This window comes from Mesoplodon bidens (assembly GCF_964165515.1).
Source record: "Mesoplodon bidens genome assembly, chromosome: 14".
NCBI classification, from domain to species: domain Eukaryota; kingdom Metazoa; phylum Chordata; class Mammalia; order Artiodactyla; family Ziphiidae; genus Mesoplodon; species Mesoplodon bidens.
Window position 1 is genome coordinate 30,715,972 of NC_138170.1, and position 15,375 is coordinate 30,731,346.

At 44.2% G+C, this 15,375-nt stretch overlaps 1 protein-coding gene across 2 annotated transcripts in view; it reads right to left on the bottom strand.

Moving 5' to 3' along the window:
- Window positions 1–15,375, bottom strand: part of ANTXR1 (ANTXR cell adhesion molecule 1) — a 293,533-nt gene that overhangs the window by 39,625 nt on the left and 238,533 nt on the right. The window contains exon 18 of one of the 2 annotated variants that reach the window (XM_081253940.1): window positions 696–4,600. The exons of the other annotated variant lie outside the window; for it this stretch is intronic. Coding sequence (XP_081110066.1) covers window positions 4,340–4,600 — 261 coding nt within the window. The 3' untranslated portion in view covers window positions 696–4,339. Of the gene's footprint in view, window positions 1–695; window positions 4,601–15,375 lie in introns of those variants that run through there. 2 annotated transcript variants of the gene reach the window in all.

The following is a 15,375-nucleotide window of genomic DNA, read 5'->3' on the forward strand; positions in this document are numbered from 1 at the left end:
GGGGGCTACTCTTCATTGTGGTGCGCAGACTTCTCACTGCAGTGGCTTCTCTTGTTGTGGAGCATGGGCTCTAGGCGTGCAGGCTTCAGTAGTTGTGGCACACGGGTTCAGTAGTTGTGGCGCGTGGGCTTAGCTGCTCCACAGCATGTGGGATCTTCCCGGACCAGGGCTCGAACCTATGCCCACTGCATTGGCAGGCGGATTCTTAACCACTGCACCACCAGGGAAACCCAGCATGTGTTACTTTTTAAAATCTAAAACTGTTGGTAAAAATAAAGAATATGTTGAATGTTGGACAGCTAAAGAAGAAATGAGAGTAATCAAGACAGTGAAGAGTTTATTGGAGGGCACAAAATAATTTGAGCAATATAATTTAATCTGCAAAGTAATAGCCTTTTTTTTTTTTTTTTTTTTTTTTGCGGTACGTGGGTCTCTCACTGTTGTGGCCTCTCCTGTTGCAGAGCACAGGCTCCGGACGCACAGGCTCAGTGACCATGGCTCATGAGCCTAGCCGCTCGCGGCATGTGGGATCTTCCTGGACCGGGGCACGAACCCGTGTCCCCTGCATCGGCAGGTGGACTCTCAACCACCGCGCCCCCAGGGAAGCCCGTGATAGCCATTTTTATGATCAGGATGTTAAGCACTTGAACAACCTACACTTCATTTTCATAACAAAGACACAACTAGGAAAGGTGTTAATTTTAAGAATTTATTATTTTTTTTAAAAAAGCAACTTCCAGGGTTTGTCATTGTACACATTTAGCTCAGTCTCCTATAGCAGGTACAGCAATAACTGATTTTTATAACATTGACTCAGAGGCACTGAAGATCCATACTGTCTTAGGAATTATCATAGATAGAAGAAAGAATTAGAAGAGTTTAATGTTAAGTGTATTTAAAAAATCATATTCTAATTCTTTTAAATTGCTTATCCAAGTATGATAATATAGTAGAGTTCAGATAACTAGAAAACACAATTGACTAGAACATCCCATTCCCATCTGGTGTGCATTAATAGGCTTTTTACGCATATATCTTTATATAGTTTGCAAAGTAATTCAACCCACTTTTACACAGCATTAATTGTTTTTTATTGAGTTGGCACTGGGCTGAAATTGTTGCTCATTATCTCATCATTACTTTTTTCTAGTTCTTGGATGGATTTCCCTCATCTGACACAGTGTTTGGACTTTAGTATTTGTGAGACTTCCAGATTATCTCTGCCCATTCTAGTGATATTTACAATGAGGTTATCCACAGCCAGATATCCAAGACTATTCATTAATATGTCCACTAGCTCTGTTCTTGACTTTGGTAAAAGAGAGACCTTGTGTCTTACTGGAGTATGGGCCAAGCTCCAGGACAGAAGCTGTTTGTGAACTGGTCGTCAACAGAGGTAACCACTCAAGGTTCTTATTAATGCTGTGCAAACAAGGGTCTCGTCATTTCAGTAACTATTTGTACATTTATAAAAGCAATACAGTCATGGGAAAAACCAACAAGCACAGCTTGGTAGAATAACCTGCCATGAAATATCATTGGCCTTATAATAATTTACTACAACTGTTCCTTTTATTCACACTGGATAGGAAATGCTTCCATCTAACACATGGAATATGAATATATACAACAAAAAGGTGGCTTTTATTAAAAAAAACTTCAGGAGGACAATAACATGAGGGCTGAAAAATAATTTTGTGCAGTTTCCTAATCACAGTCATATGTCTGCTACCTTTTACAGGGAATGACACAAGTTTGGATAGATTTTATAAACCAGTTAAAGAATTTTCCTGCCTGTAATAGCCTACTATTAAAATATTACCTTGTTCATACAGTATAGAGGTTTCTCCTTCTCCACTGTAATTCTAAGTGACTGGGGTTGACATGAAGAGTCCCTTTTAAGGACAAACCCTGCTAATCCACTTCAAAGTCATCATATATTTGCAGTTCCCTATTTCATCTAAAAGTTCACCAAAACATCTTGGAAACTGCACAGGGCTTCTGACTGATGTGCAGTTGGGATCCTGAATGTTGCATTCTCACCTGATGCCTGCCATCTTGATGCACAACAATGTCAACATCTTGGCTTGAACTTTCTGATGGCCGCAGTGAGCCATGCAGCAGTGGTGTGGGGTGGGCTGTTTTGTACCGCCAGCAGTCAAAACAGTGGCCAGGGGCTCAACGCCTCTACGCTGTGAGTCTGGGGAACCCATTCCCCTGTGGAATGGTTCTCTGGAGTCCAGCAATGTCACTGCAGGTGGCCAAGACATCTGACACCTGCTTCATGGAGAACTATACTCAAGAAGAAACCTAATATTCTAAAAATAGACAATATGGGCCAGGTTGGGGGGCAAGCGAGGGAGGTTGCTTTCATAAGCCCTGTAAACTATCTCTGATTTTAGCTCTATGAGGAAGCTGGGAGAGTCTCTGGCAGCGGCGGGCTGGGAGAAGGGCAGGTCTGAGGTATGCTTGGGGAAGTGTCAGTTTGGTGTTGGCAATGCAGATTTAGTGCCTGTGGACCCCGACTAGGGCACTCTGCCTAGATCTATTCTCCCCTGACTGTACCTTTTATGCCCAAGGGTTTCCCCATTCCCCCACACAATCCTTGTTTGCTTTTGCTTTCTAAAGTTGAGATGGCAATTAGGGATCATTTATGTCTCAATTTTGACAGATTAATGGTGGCTCTTTGGAATTATGATTTGAGGATTGTGTAGAAATCACTGGGCTCCATGGAAGATGGTGCTGTGATTGATTAGCAATGTCTGCCATGGCTACAAGCATTGGTGTGTATGGCATGCATGCTAGGTCCTATGTCTCTGTTCTAAGTAAGATGAAAGAATGAGGCTGGCTTGATGGGTTTTTGAAGGATCTTTGGAGACCACAGCCCAAAGCACTAAGTTTGCATTTACTTTATATTCTGCTTCATTCCTGAAAAGATTTAAGGGTTTTGGGAGTGGAATTTTAAGACCTGTGGAAAGTTGGAGGGGGAGGTAATTTTGAACAGGCTGGTGCAGGAGGCTCTAAACAGTGGCCTCTGTTTTCACCCTTGGGTGATGAAGCCTAATGTTTAGAAAGTGATTATAGAGCTTACTGGTGATAGCAGATTCAAAAAGACTTGGAGGAGTGGAGTGGTTCCCAGGCATGGTGGGAATTTCAGGCAGCTGATAATATTTGTGAGTATGTTGAAAAGCCAAGGAGAAATATATTTGTATCCACAAACAGATGCTTTTTTTTGGGATAAATTCCTTAGTACGTCAGGACTATTGTCTCTCAGCTCTACCTAGAAGTCTCTGGTGCACAACTTCACGGAGAAAGAAAAACAAAATCAGTGAAATTGTGTGGTAGGTGCTAGTGATGACATTTTGGGAAGATCAACTAATGTTTGTCTGTGGAAAATAGGATCAATCACTTCTTCATATCTCAAGTGATTTAAATCGAAGCCAAATCTTGATTTTTTAACATGAGGCATTAACAAGTTGCTCTTTGACGATGCCATTGTCTGTTGATTTAGGGGCCATGTTGGGCCAAAGCCAGCCACCTCCAGTTGCTGATGGCCTGTGGGTTTTAGAAACTGTCTGATGCTCCCATCAGTACTCTCCTGTCAGTGCACATACCTGATTTCACTTACACAGCAACATGGTAACATACCTTTTTCTTCAGTAAACAACCGCCCTCTTTCTCACTTGGAAACTGGGAGAATTTGGAAGGAAAATAAGGCATATCTTTTTACTCCTCTGCAAATCCCAGAACACGCTTTTGGATACCTGTATGATGTTGAGTTTCTTGCCACAATGGGGACCCCAATCTTTCCCCAAAGATGTAGGCAAAGGGTCTCGACCTTCCTGGATGGCACATAGAGGTGAGGATTCCTTGGTTCCTAGGCCAAGGGTCCAGGGTCAAGTGATGGAGGTGGAGTGAAAGAGGGAAGGCAGCATTTAGCAACCCAGCAATGTTATTTCTTATCTGACTCTGCATTTCACCCTCAGAGAAACGATTTTCTTATTGATCTCCATGAGACACAATCCCATTTAGAGCATCTCAGCAGTTTCAGTGTCTCTGGAACCTTCTAGAGGTGATGGCTGGCTGGCTATAATTGTGACTGTGGTTGCCTCATTGTTTGTTTTCAGGCAATTCAAAATTTCGCTTTCTTTCCTCTGATCACAATTGTCGGTGTACTGGTGTCACAAACCAATTTTTAAAGTGTGTGAACGTCAGTGGGCTTTATCACCACTCATTTCCAAAGTGGAAGCCCCCTTTAACTGGAAAGACTTGTTCTAACACCACAGAGGAGCCTCCTCCCCAAAGTTTCTGAGAGAACCCAGAGCATGAACTGTGGGTTCTAGACAGAGGGCCTAGGAGGTGGTCGGGAGGGGGGTGGTGCCCTGTTGGGAGGGGGAGCCTGAGGGGGAGGGGGGAGGATGGAAGGTGGGGATGGAATTGGAGGGGTGGGGGCACTGGGGGGTGGGGGAGGGCAATGGGGAGCAGGGGGGGGCGGGGTGTAGATGGGGGCAGGAGGCGGTGAGGTGGTGTGGTAGGCATTGTTGAGGGGGTACTTGGCAGGCGGATTGTTCTTGACTCTGGTGAAGTTGATACAGCGCCCCTGGAAGAGAATCAGAGAGAAGGAAACATGAGCTGATGCTTGCTGGGGCCTTACAACAGGGCAGGTGGCAGTGTGCAGGAGGGGGGCAGCCTGAAAAATATGTGGAAAGCAGATGCCGTGTTTATGTCCGTGCGCTCAGCAGAGCATTACACCAGAACTTGACAACAAATAAGCTCCTTGTTCCCTTCTTCTGGGCTTACTGTGTTGCAAACTTATTTGTTCAATTTCATTTTTCACCGAGTCTCTCTCAAGGAGGTGGAAGAGAAGGGGACTGACCTTAACTGGACACACAAGGTCAAGGTGAGTACAGAGGTCGTTGAATTTAATCTCCTCAACAGCCTTGCCAGGCAGGTATTATTATCAGTTGTTCCATTTCACAGATGAGGACACTGAGGCTCAGAAAGGTTAAATCACAACTAGGAAGAGGTGGGGTTGTTGTCACCAGTAGATACAGTCTCCCGCTCCAAGCCCCTGCCTTCCCCAGAGCTCTGACATGAACAGTTTATCCTGCTTTTGTTTTCCCTGGGGAATCCCTCTTCTTCCAGCTGCTGTTGCACCTGCCCAGGTGCCCTTAGGTTCTTAAGAAATACAACCTGGGGACCTTTTGTTGCAAAGCAGGCATCTACCCTGAATCCAGGTTTTTCCCCACCCTTCCCAGGTACCTGACTAGATAATGCAGAGTGGACACCTGGAACCCCTACAGAAGCCTCTTCAAAGTCTAGAATATGAAGCCAGCCCTAGGTAACCCTCTCTCCCCTGGGGCACATCCTCTTTGCTCTCCAGAATCACAGGCCCGCCAGCCCTGCCCCCCAACAGATACCTCTAGTCTCAACAGGCACTTGGGAGCCTTTCACCCAACACTGGGCTCTGCAAGGGACGGGAGCACAGGGGCTCTCCCTGTCACGATGTTCTCCTTCTGGTGTGTGGAGCCCCCTCACCTTTCCCATTTGACCCTCCCCTTCTCGCCTGGGCAGGGGATCGGCCGGCCTTGTGGGGTCCTGGCCTTTTTCCAAACTTCCCACGCCTATGGGGGCATCTTCTTCTCTCTACTGTGTGTCCTGGATGCTGAGAGAATCGGGGCCACCCCCTCTGAGGCTGCCCTGTCCCTTTCTCCTCTCCTGCTCATTTTAACCTGATTTTAACCCGATACAAGCATTACACTGGGGCCGAGGAGGGAGTACGGCATTTTCCCTGGCTTCATTCTTCAGGATGGATGCCCATCCTGCGGTGGCCAAACTGGATGGGATGTGTCCAGAGGGGCCACCGTTTTCCTTTCCAGGCCTATTGAGGAAGGGCCTGAGGGGGACGAAGCGAGTGAGGCTGTGGACTTTAAGGACAAGTTACCTGAAGGACAAGAGGGAAATACAAGTGTGTGATTTGAGACTTGGCTTGGGGAGCGTCACGGCAGGGGCACGGCGAATGTTTGTGGGAGCTGGCGGGGCCCCGAGCAAAGCTTTCCTCACACGTGTACACCCCATCCATCCTTCCAGTCCCAAGTCAAGTCCCTTTTCCTCCACACATCTTTCCCTGAAGAGTCTGCTTCCACTCATCCCTTGCTTCCCTCCCTGAATTTTCTAGCTACAGTCTACGCCATACACCAAAGCCTGCATACTATAATTGCTTTATCTGTAAATGCCTTGGCTCCCTGACGAGGTGAGAAACTTCTGGAAGGCAGTGGCCTTGTTTTGTGCTCCACTGTTGCTTTAGGAATTACAGTGCCGTATTTAGAGGTCAGCACCCCATTTTCTCTGAGCTTGCATTTCATGAGATTAAACCATGACCTAACTTTATTAGGTTTCGATTGGGGTCCACGAACTGCAGAAATCAGCTACCATCTTCTCATTGCATTGCCCAGAACTCCCAGATCACGGTCAGACTTTCACGAGTTAAGTCAACTTTGTGACCCAGTACTGTGAATTCCCGTTTGTCCAAGCAGCCCTCTTTTACAGCTTTATAAATCTAAGCCTCGATTACAGTTTATTTATGATCCTGGATAAAGCTCTTTCTTCCAAGATGTGAATGTCCTAACAATTACCATCTGTGATAAGTTCCTGTAACGGACAACTCAGAGTCGGGATTTACTGCACTACATGTTCTGCCTTTCATTCCTAGATATGCCCAGTCAGACCAAGAGGCCCATTTCCTTTAAAGATGAAGGAAAATTCCAATCCTGGGGAAGGAGCTGCTGGTGCCTGGAGTCAAGTCCCCACGTGGCTTCAGATTTCCTTTAGGGCTGGTCATCCCACTGCTCTCTCCCTCCCTTTAGGGATCAGTGATGGTGAGCTGGGGCAAGAGAACAGGTGAATGATCTCAGAGGCCCGTTTAATTATTTCACACAATTATAACTCTAGTGTTTTTACTGGGGACACAATCAGGAGCTGCCAGGCTCCTTCTGTTCATAACCCAGATTAGGATTCCTAAATGTCTTCAGAAAGATTTGAAAGGATCCACGGAACAAAAGATGATCTCTCACATCTGTCAGCTAAAGATGGAGTAAAAGCGGGCAGGGGTGTGTGTGTGGGGGCGATGGGAGTGAGATGGAGAAAGATCTTCCTAGGTCAGCCCCTCCCCTGCTGCCGTCACAGCCTCTTGGCCACAGCAGCTGAAGGACAGGGGTGGGGTGGGGTGGGAGACAGGCAGAGAGCGCCCCTTCCTATAGTCAGTAACACCCCAGGGGTGCCCCACGGACACCTGCTGCAGAGCACAGGCTGTGGTTCATTACAGATCCAGCATATTCGAGCCCAGCATAGCAGCCCAGAGCCAGAGGGGCGGGGGCAAGCTCACAGCCTCTGCCACGCCCTCCTGAATCACACCCCACTGAGAGATGGAGGCTGGGGATAATACACCACCTGCCACTCCCAGTCAAGATGATTAACTTAACCATTTTTCTTGAAGGGCTTGGAACAGTGCCTGGCACATTGTGTTTGGTAAGTGAAGTTGAGTCTGGGTAGGGAAACATGCTCAGACTCCTAGTTCAGTGCCTCCTAGGAGAGCTGCAGGCTAGAACCTCTACCCTCCTCACCTGGCTTCTAGAATAAAACTGGTATACAGGGAAAAAACTATAGCACTGGACACATGACCAGAGCAGCTCCCACAGCCGGCTTTCGTCCACACCTTCTTCTGGCCTCCCGTTGCTGCGTCACTCCTGTAACTTATTCTTACAGGACACACAGTTGACTAGTGATGCATTGACACATACTTACTGTCCTGAAAAGAAGATGCAGACACGGCATAAACAAATCCCTGGGGTCAGTTACAGCAAGACGCAATTAGGACTTCAGGGAGGGGTGTGGCTAGAAATGAAGTTCTTAAAACCGGGAGCCAAAGGAGCTAATACAAACACTGTTAACACTTAGACCATGTAGCTGGCTTTAAGATCAGTTTACACGACGTCATTTTTTGCTTGCGAGAGGACAATTGAAAGGCCAGATGTTCTCAGTGTCACACATGCCAGCAAATCTGCCCAAGTGTTTGGTTAAAAGTTTGCTAGGACAACTGGAGCACTTACTTCCTATGCTGGTCTTTGTAACCAGTTTAATTCTTTGCAGTATTGTTTTCGGGTTGCTTGATTCAGATCCAATATTTGGCTTTGACCTCAGTTTACCTCACTGCTCACTTACAAAGTATATATGCCAATTATTTTCACACATTAGCAACAAAATATCCTGATTAAATTTTAAGAAGAAAATGCAACAATATCTCTCGCTAAGTGGAGGCTTAGCAGGATGCTAGGTGACGTTCTTCCTGGGCTGAAAAATGCCATTTTGATTTGGTTGAATCTAGTGGTGTTGGGAGGATTATTAGAAATGTCCAGGCACATCATCCACTTTATTATCAAAACCCCATGAGCTAAGTATTATTATTTTCATTGTACAGAAAGGAGATTGAGGGCTCAGACCTATTTAAATAACGTGCCCAAGATGACACAGCTGGTAAACTGTAGAAACGGGATTAAAACTTAGCTCTGCTTGCTTTAGGCTCTCCTCCCCCCTTTTTACTGCATTATCCTGAACACAGGCTGAAAGTGCAAATAATGCCGTGAAGCACTTGTAGATGGTAAGACACAGTGTTGCACTTGGCCACAGTCCATCAGCTCTTAACATAGATCTGATCAAGAGATCAGATCAAGAGATCGAGAGATCTTTCCAGAATGTAAGTCTGGGGTGGTCAGTTCACTCCCCACATCAACATCTTTCAATGGCTCCCCAGTGATCCTAAAAATAAAACCCAAATGCCTCCCTCCGATAGCATATGCTATCTGTGATCTGGCCTTGCTTCCATTTTTCAATTAAATTCTTGCTCTTTGTTGTGGGAGGTCCACCCTAGCCCATCCTAAGATCTCCACAAATATCTGTTTAATGAAGGCTATACTCTGCCACTTGGTAGTCTTCTCAATATAAACCTTGTTCCCCAATGGCTGGGGGATTATTTCTGAGGCACCATCTGGGTCTTCTCCTTTGGAGATCTTCATAGCAGCAGTAGGTTCGCATTTAAGTTGGCACTCAAAGAATACTGCTCATACCTTTGACGGTCTCTGAGGTGGAGCAAGCCTTCGTAGGAAGCTCAGATTTCCCCTGCAGGCTTAGGTTCTCAGAGGATCAAAGGTTCATGAACTCACGGCTGTGTGTTTACATCTCCTCAGTCATCCCCTGATGTCTCTTTGGACCATTCTCTAGACTCTTAGGGTAGGGGTGGCGAGAATCCTGTGTGCTCCCCTTGATTTCCACACTTGAAGTGTTGACACGTTACCTTTAAAAATACTGTTTTGGGTTACTTTTTATTGATTTATCAAAGGAAGTTGTTCTTCAACAAAACTCTTTATCTAAACTGGAGGGGACACACTTTGAAACGATCATGGTGTAGTCAGGATGAAAGATCTTATTGACCAGGTTCTGGCTTCTTCCTAGCTTTGAACTGCAGACACTGATGATCCAAGGAGAACAGTCAGGAAACTGGGGGTGTGGGACTGTGGTCTGTCTGCCCTGCGGGTCTGGGCCGGGAGGCAGACTTCCATCTCCAGTTCTGCCTCTAGTGTGTGAAACCCTAAGTCTCTTTCTCTCTGTGGGTCTCTGCTTCTTCATCTTCATCTGAAACAAAATTGTTGCGCTAGCTAGACCAAGGACCCTTCAGCCCCAATATTTTAAAATTCTATCAGAATTCAAATTGCTTTGGAACCCTTTAACTTGGATACTTTAATCTGAATTCTTTGGGGGCAGCCAGATTGCACATTTTTTTTTTTTTTTTTTTTTTTTTTTGCGGTACGCGGGCCTCTCACTGTTGTGGCCTCTCCCGTTGTGGAGCACAGGCTCCGGATGCACAGGCTCAGCGGCCATGGCTCACGGGCCCAGCCGCTCCGCGGCATGTGGGATCCTGCCGGACTGGGGCACGAACCCACGTCCCCTGCATCGGCAGGCAGACTCTCAACCACTGTGCCACCAGGGAAGCCCACCCCCTTTTTTAAAAAAATAAATTTATTTATTTTGGGCTGTGTTGGGTCTTTGTTGCTGCGTGTGGGCTTTCTCTGGTTGCAGTGAGCGGGGGCTACTCTTCGTTGTGGTGCATGGGCTTTTCATTGTTGTGGCTTCTCTTGTTGTAGAGCATGGGCTCTAGGTGTGCGGGCTTCAGTAGTTGTGGCTTGCGGGCTGTAGAGCGCAGGCTCGGTAGTTGCGGTGCACGGGCTTAGTCGCTTTGCGGCATGTGGGATCTTCCTGGACCAGGGCTCGAACCCGTGTCCCCTGCATTGGCAGGCAGATTCTTAACCACTGCACCACCAGGGAAGCCCTGCACATCATTTTATATACTACTTAGTTTGGCTAACTCTTTGTATCGCATATTTTCCAGCTGGCCATCAGATTTACAAAACATTAATAAGTTGAAAATTCAAAATTGGATTCTCCATGTTCTGCTCTTTTGTTACCATGGTAAGTATTCAAGCTTGCCTGTGAGTTCTGAATTTGGGTTTGTGGGATGATAGGGGAAATGTGAGAAGAGCTGAGGACTGATTGCGTGCAAAAGACTCGCCAGTGGTGAGCTCATGTGTGCTGAGTGTTATAAAACATCTGTTTGGGTATCAGGCACATTCAATGGAGAGGGAGCTGGCCTTCAGAGGTGGTTAAAAATATGCCATGGCTTCCACAGATTAAACCAAATAGTTTCCTATGAATAGAGGACACTTAAGGAAATTGGATTTCACAGGAAGAATAAGAAAGTAATCAGATGGGAAAAGAAGAACAGGTCTGCCAAGTTTCTTCCAACAAATACCTTGACTCTCTGGCCTAGTTCTCCCCTTGATTGTCTTGTTTGGAGGTATTTCTCATGTTAAGTGGATTTGGTTTCCATAGTTTGTTTTATGTCAGTTGTTTAGAATTAGGAGCATAATTTCTAACTTACATCACCCTTGTAAATGGGGGCTGCTTCTCAAGCTAGACCACAAAACTCATTGACATGGTGAAGCAACTGATGTAATTCTGCTGAAGTAGGTGCTCTGGTGATAAATGAGACACATGAACAATGAACGGATGGAGGGCTGGATAGGATGACTCCATCATGCTGTTTCTTCTGTCTGATTCTTCTCTTCACTTGTTGTCATTTGTTCATTCATCCTTTTGACAAATGGTTTTTGAGTGCCAGCTATGTCCTGGACACTTTATAAGGTGCCACAGACAGCGCTGAGCAACCAAACACATTCCCGGCCCTCATGAAGAATATAGTCCAGAGGTGGAGTTGGACAGCAGTCAAACATCCCACAAATAAATGGATCTCAGCAACCGTATTTGTGTTCTGTGACACTGGCCTTGGCTATAGTTGACTGGACCAGGGAGTGGACGCCTAATCTGAGGTAGACCGGTCAGATTCTTTCTTCTGGGAGTTTGGAATTATGACTGAGTTTGCAGGTAGTTAGTCAGTTAAGGTTGATCCCTTGAATAGAGGGGATGTAAGTGGAAACTGGGGGGTGGCCATCTTCTGCCACAATCAGGGGGAAGCAGCATTCTGATTCTCTCTCTTAAAGATCTTTCCTCTCCACTCATTCTTCCACACCCTCGCTGTTGCTCATCCTCTGTAACTTCTAAGTATACCAGTCTTCCTGCTTTCAGCCTTTCTCTTTTCCAGTAATATTTTGGTTTCCATATAAAATGTATATATGTACACACATAAATACAATGTGTGCACATAGATATACACATTTGCATGCACATGGATACATAGAAGTATATATAAGATGTATATATTCCTGTATATATAAAAATTTACATATATATATGCATAGACATAGACACACATTCAATGTTGTCTTCCTGCTTAAATTCTTCAATGTCTCCCCTCCCCACCTTCTACAGGAAAATATCCAAGTTCCTCAGCACAAATCGGCCCTGCTCCCTTGGTATTTCTTTCTGCCATTCCATGCTGTTTTCTTTTATTGAACCACACACTTCAGCTTTGGTCCATCACTTGAAATGAAGACACCATACTCTGGCTATTCATTTAACAGCATTCATTCATAGGCCCAAGTCTAGGACAGGGACAAAGTGGCACAGAGACAGCTATCTTGCCTTTTTCCTCTTTCCCAAAGCCAGAACTGAGGGCAAAGAGAAGGGTGTGTTGAGTGGTGATGCCAGAATCCTTCTCGGCTCCCTTTTCTCTACCACACACTTGCCCTGTCTATAAATCTCATATAATAGCCTGCCTTTTATGTGCTCTTCATGGAAAAGGATCCAAGGTCAATTCCTTTAGTTATTTGATTCATTTTGCTGACACACACGCTGGCCTGCTCTCCATAATAACTTCTTTGGATGCCAAAATTGAGGGTAAGATGAAAGCATGAAGGAAATATTTGGTAACAAAAGGAAACTAGAAAAATGAAAGGGTAGAAATAAAAATGGCACATCTTTAGTGGGACACTTGTAAATACAGGGTTTGTTAAGAACTACTATTGAGATAAGACTTATTTAAGAACAAAATTCCCCCTTTTTAATCTGATTACAAAGTTCTACATTTTCTTTGTGGAAAATTTGGAAAATGCACAAAGCAAGGAGGGAGAAGAGGAGGAGGGAAGAATTTCAATGATCACACTCAGAGAGTTAACATTTTGTGCTCATTCTTTCAGATCACATCCCCGCCCACCTCCACCCCCCAACACACACACAGAGTGGCCCATATATGTACAAAAATGGGATCATCCTGTATCAAAGTTTTTTAATAAAATGCTGTGACCATTTCTCCCCTGGCATTTTGTATTTTTTAAAATAGATTTTATGTTTTCCAGCAGTTTATTTATTTATTTGGCTGCATCAGGTCTTAGTTGTGGCATGCGGGATCTTTCATTGTGGCGAGCAGGCTCTTCGTTGCGGTGCACGGGCTTCTCTCTAGTAGGGGCACACAGGCTCCAGAGCGTGCGGGCTCCGTAGTTGCAGCATGCGGGCTTAGTTTCCCCGCGGCATGTGGGATCTTAGTTCCCCCACCAGGGATCGAACCTACATCCCCCGCACTGGGAGGAGGATTCTTAATCCCTGGACCACCAGGGAAGTCCTTCCCTTACCATTTTCAATATTATTTTCAATGGTTGCATAATCTTCTGTGACATGGAAATACCAAATGCAGTTATTAAATTCCTTATTGGGCACTGAGTCTATTTAAGTTCTACCTATCCTCACATTTCTAAAATAACTTCTGAAAAGTTCTAGAATCAATTGTTAATCTTTGATTTAGGATCTTGGCACCCAATTTCATATGTGAGATGGGCCACTTTTTTTTTGTTGCTCTTTTTGTCATCAAGGTAATGCTAACTTTCACAAAAGGAATTGGGAAGATTTTCATCTTTTGCACATGTTCTATATTTGTGAAATAGCTTAAGAGTTATTAGTTCAGATTGACACATATACATTATTGATACTATGTATAAAATAGACAACTGATGGGAACATACTGTATAGCACAGGGAACTCTACCTAATGCCCTGTGGTAACGTAAATGGGAGGGAAGCCCAAAAGGGAGGGGATATCTGTATGTCTATGGCTGATTCATTTTGTTGTGTAGTGTAGGCTAACACAACATTGTAAAGCAACCATATTCCAATAAAAATTAATAAAAGAAAAGAGTTATTAGTTCACTAAAAGCATGAGAAAATTCTCTCAAAATCTTTTTGGACATGCTGGTTTTCTTGAGTGCAGCTCTTCAATGCCTTTAAAAGTTTTTGTCACAGATATTGACCTCTTCAGGCTTTGTACTTGAGTCCATTTCCATAATTTATCCTTTCTTAGAAAATCATTCATTTCATAAGAATTTTTAATCCTTTGCATAGCCCTGTACTTTGTACACAGGAAATTCTTACAATTGAACAAATACTTTATTTGTGATGATAAATACCCCTTTTGTCATTATCAATAATATACATATTTAATGTCCTGACTTTTTTTGACTTTCAAAGATTTGTCAGTGATATTGGTACTTCCAAAGAAAATTTTTTTTAAGACTTATTTCCCAGCTCTACTCTGTTTGCTTGGTTTTCATTAATTTGTTCTTATGTTCATAGATTCCTTAGTTCTGTTTTTGTAGATTTGTTTCATATTCTTTTCTAAGTTTTAACTGAATGCTTAGCTTATTGTTTTCATTTTAATAATGAAAAAAATTAAGGCTATGATTTTTTTTCCAATTCCCATAAAATTTTATTGTGGTGAGGTGGTGGGAAAACATGGCCTGTAAAAATTATACTTTTTTCTCTTTTTTCTGGTTTTCTTTGTTGCCTAAGTTATAGTAATTTTTTACAAATTTAAAAAATAATGTGAATTTTCTATTTGATGGGTGCACTGTTAAATAAATATCCCAACATCTATTTTTATTAGATTAGTTAAAGCCTCTGTATCTTTTATTTATTTTCCATCAGCTTGATCTGTTGAAGTCTAGGAGTGGTGTGGGTTTATTAATTCCTCTATACCCCAATTTTAAACAATTGTATTTGCTCAAATTTTACTTTGCTGCTTTAGCCATTGGGCCACCCAAGAGCAGCAGGGGAGGGGGCCTCTCTCAGAGCAGTCTGGGCAGAGAGGACGTCTTCTGTTGCAAAGAATTCTCTCTCCCTGTTTGGTGGTAGCTTGTCTGCAGGAATGGCTGCCATCAATTCCTGCCCTCCTGTGAGTATGGGCCCCTCCCCCTGGTGAGGAAGAGTCTATTTCTCCACTCCCTTGAATCTGGCTTGTGATAGTTTTGAATACTGAAATATGATGGAAGTGATGTTCTATTAGCTTTGAGACTGACGTTAAAAGGCCTGGAAATTTCTGTTTCCTGTTTTTGGTGCCCTGAGACTCGGTGTAAGGGTTCCAGGCTACTCTACTGTAAAGAGAGACCATGTGGAGAGAACTGAGGACAGACAGGTGAGTGAAGAAGCCCTCTTGGACGTCTAGCCCAATATACCCCCGATGACTCCAGTCCTAGCCACCATCTGACTGCATGAGAGACCAGACCCCAAGTGAGAATTATACAGGCGAGTCAGGTCAACCCACAGAACTGTGAGAGAAAGAGCAAAGTATTGTTGTTTTAAACCACTATGATGTATTTACTTACTTATCTTCTTATACAGGTTTCAGGATTACAGCATTATAGTTCAACATCTGTTTACACTACAGAGTGATCACCACCACAAGTCTAGTTACCATCCATCAGCATACAGTTGATCCCCTTCACCCGTTTTGTCCACCACCAACCTCTTTCCCCTCTGGTAACCACTAATTTGTTCTCTGTATCTCTGAGTTTGTTTTTTAGATTCCATATATGAGTGGATA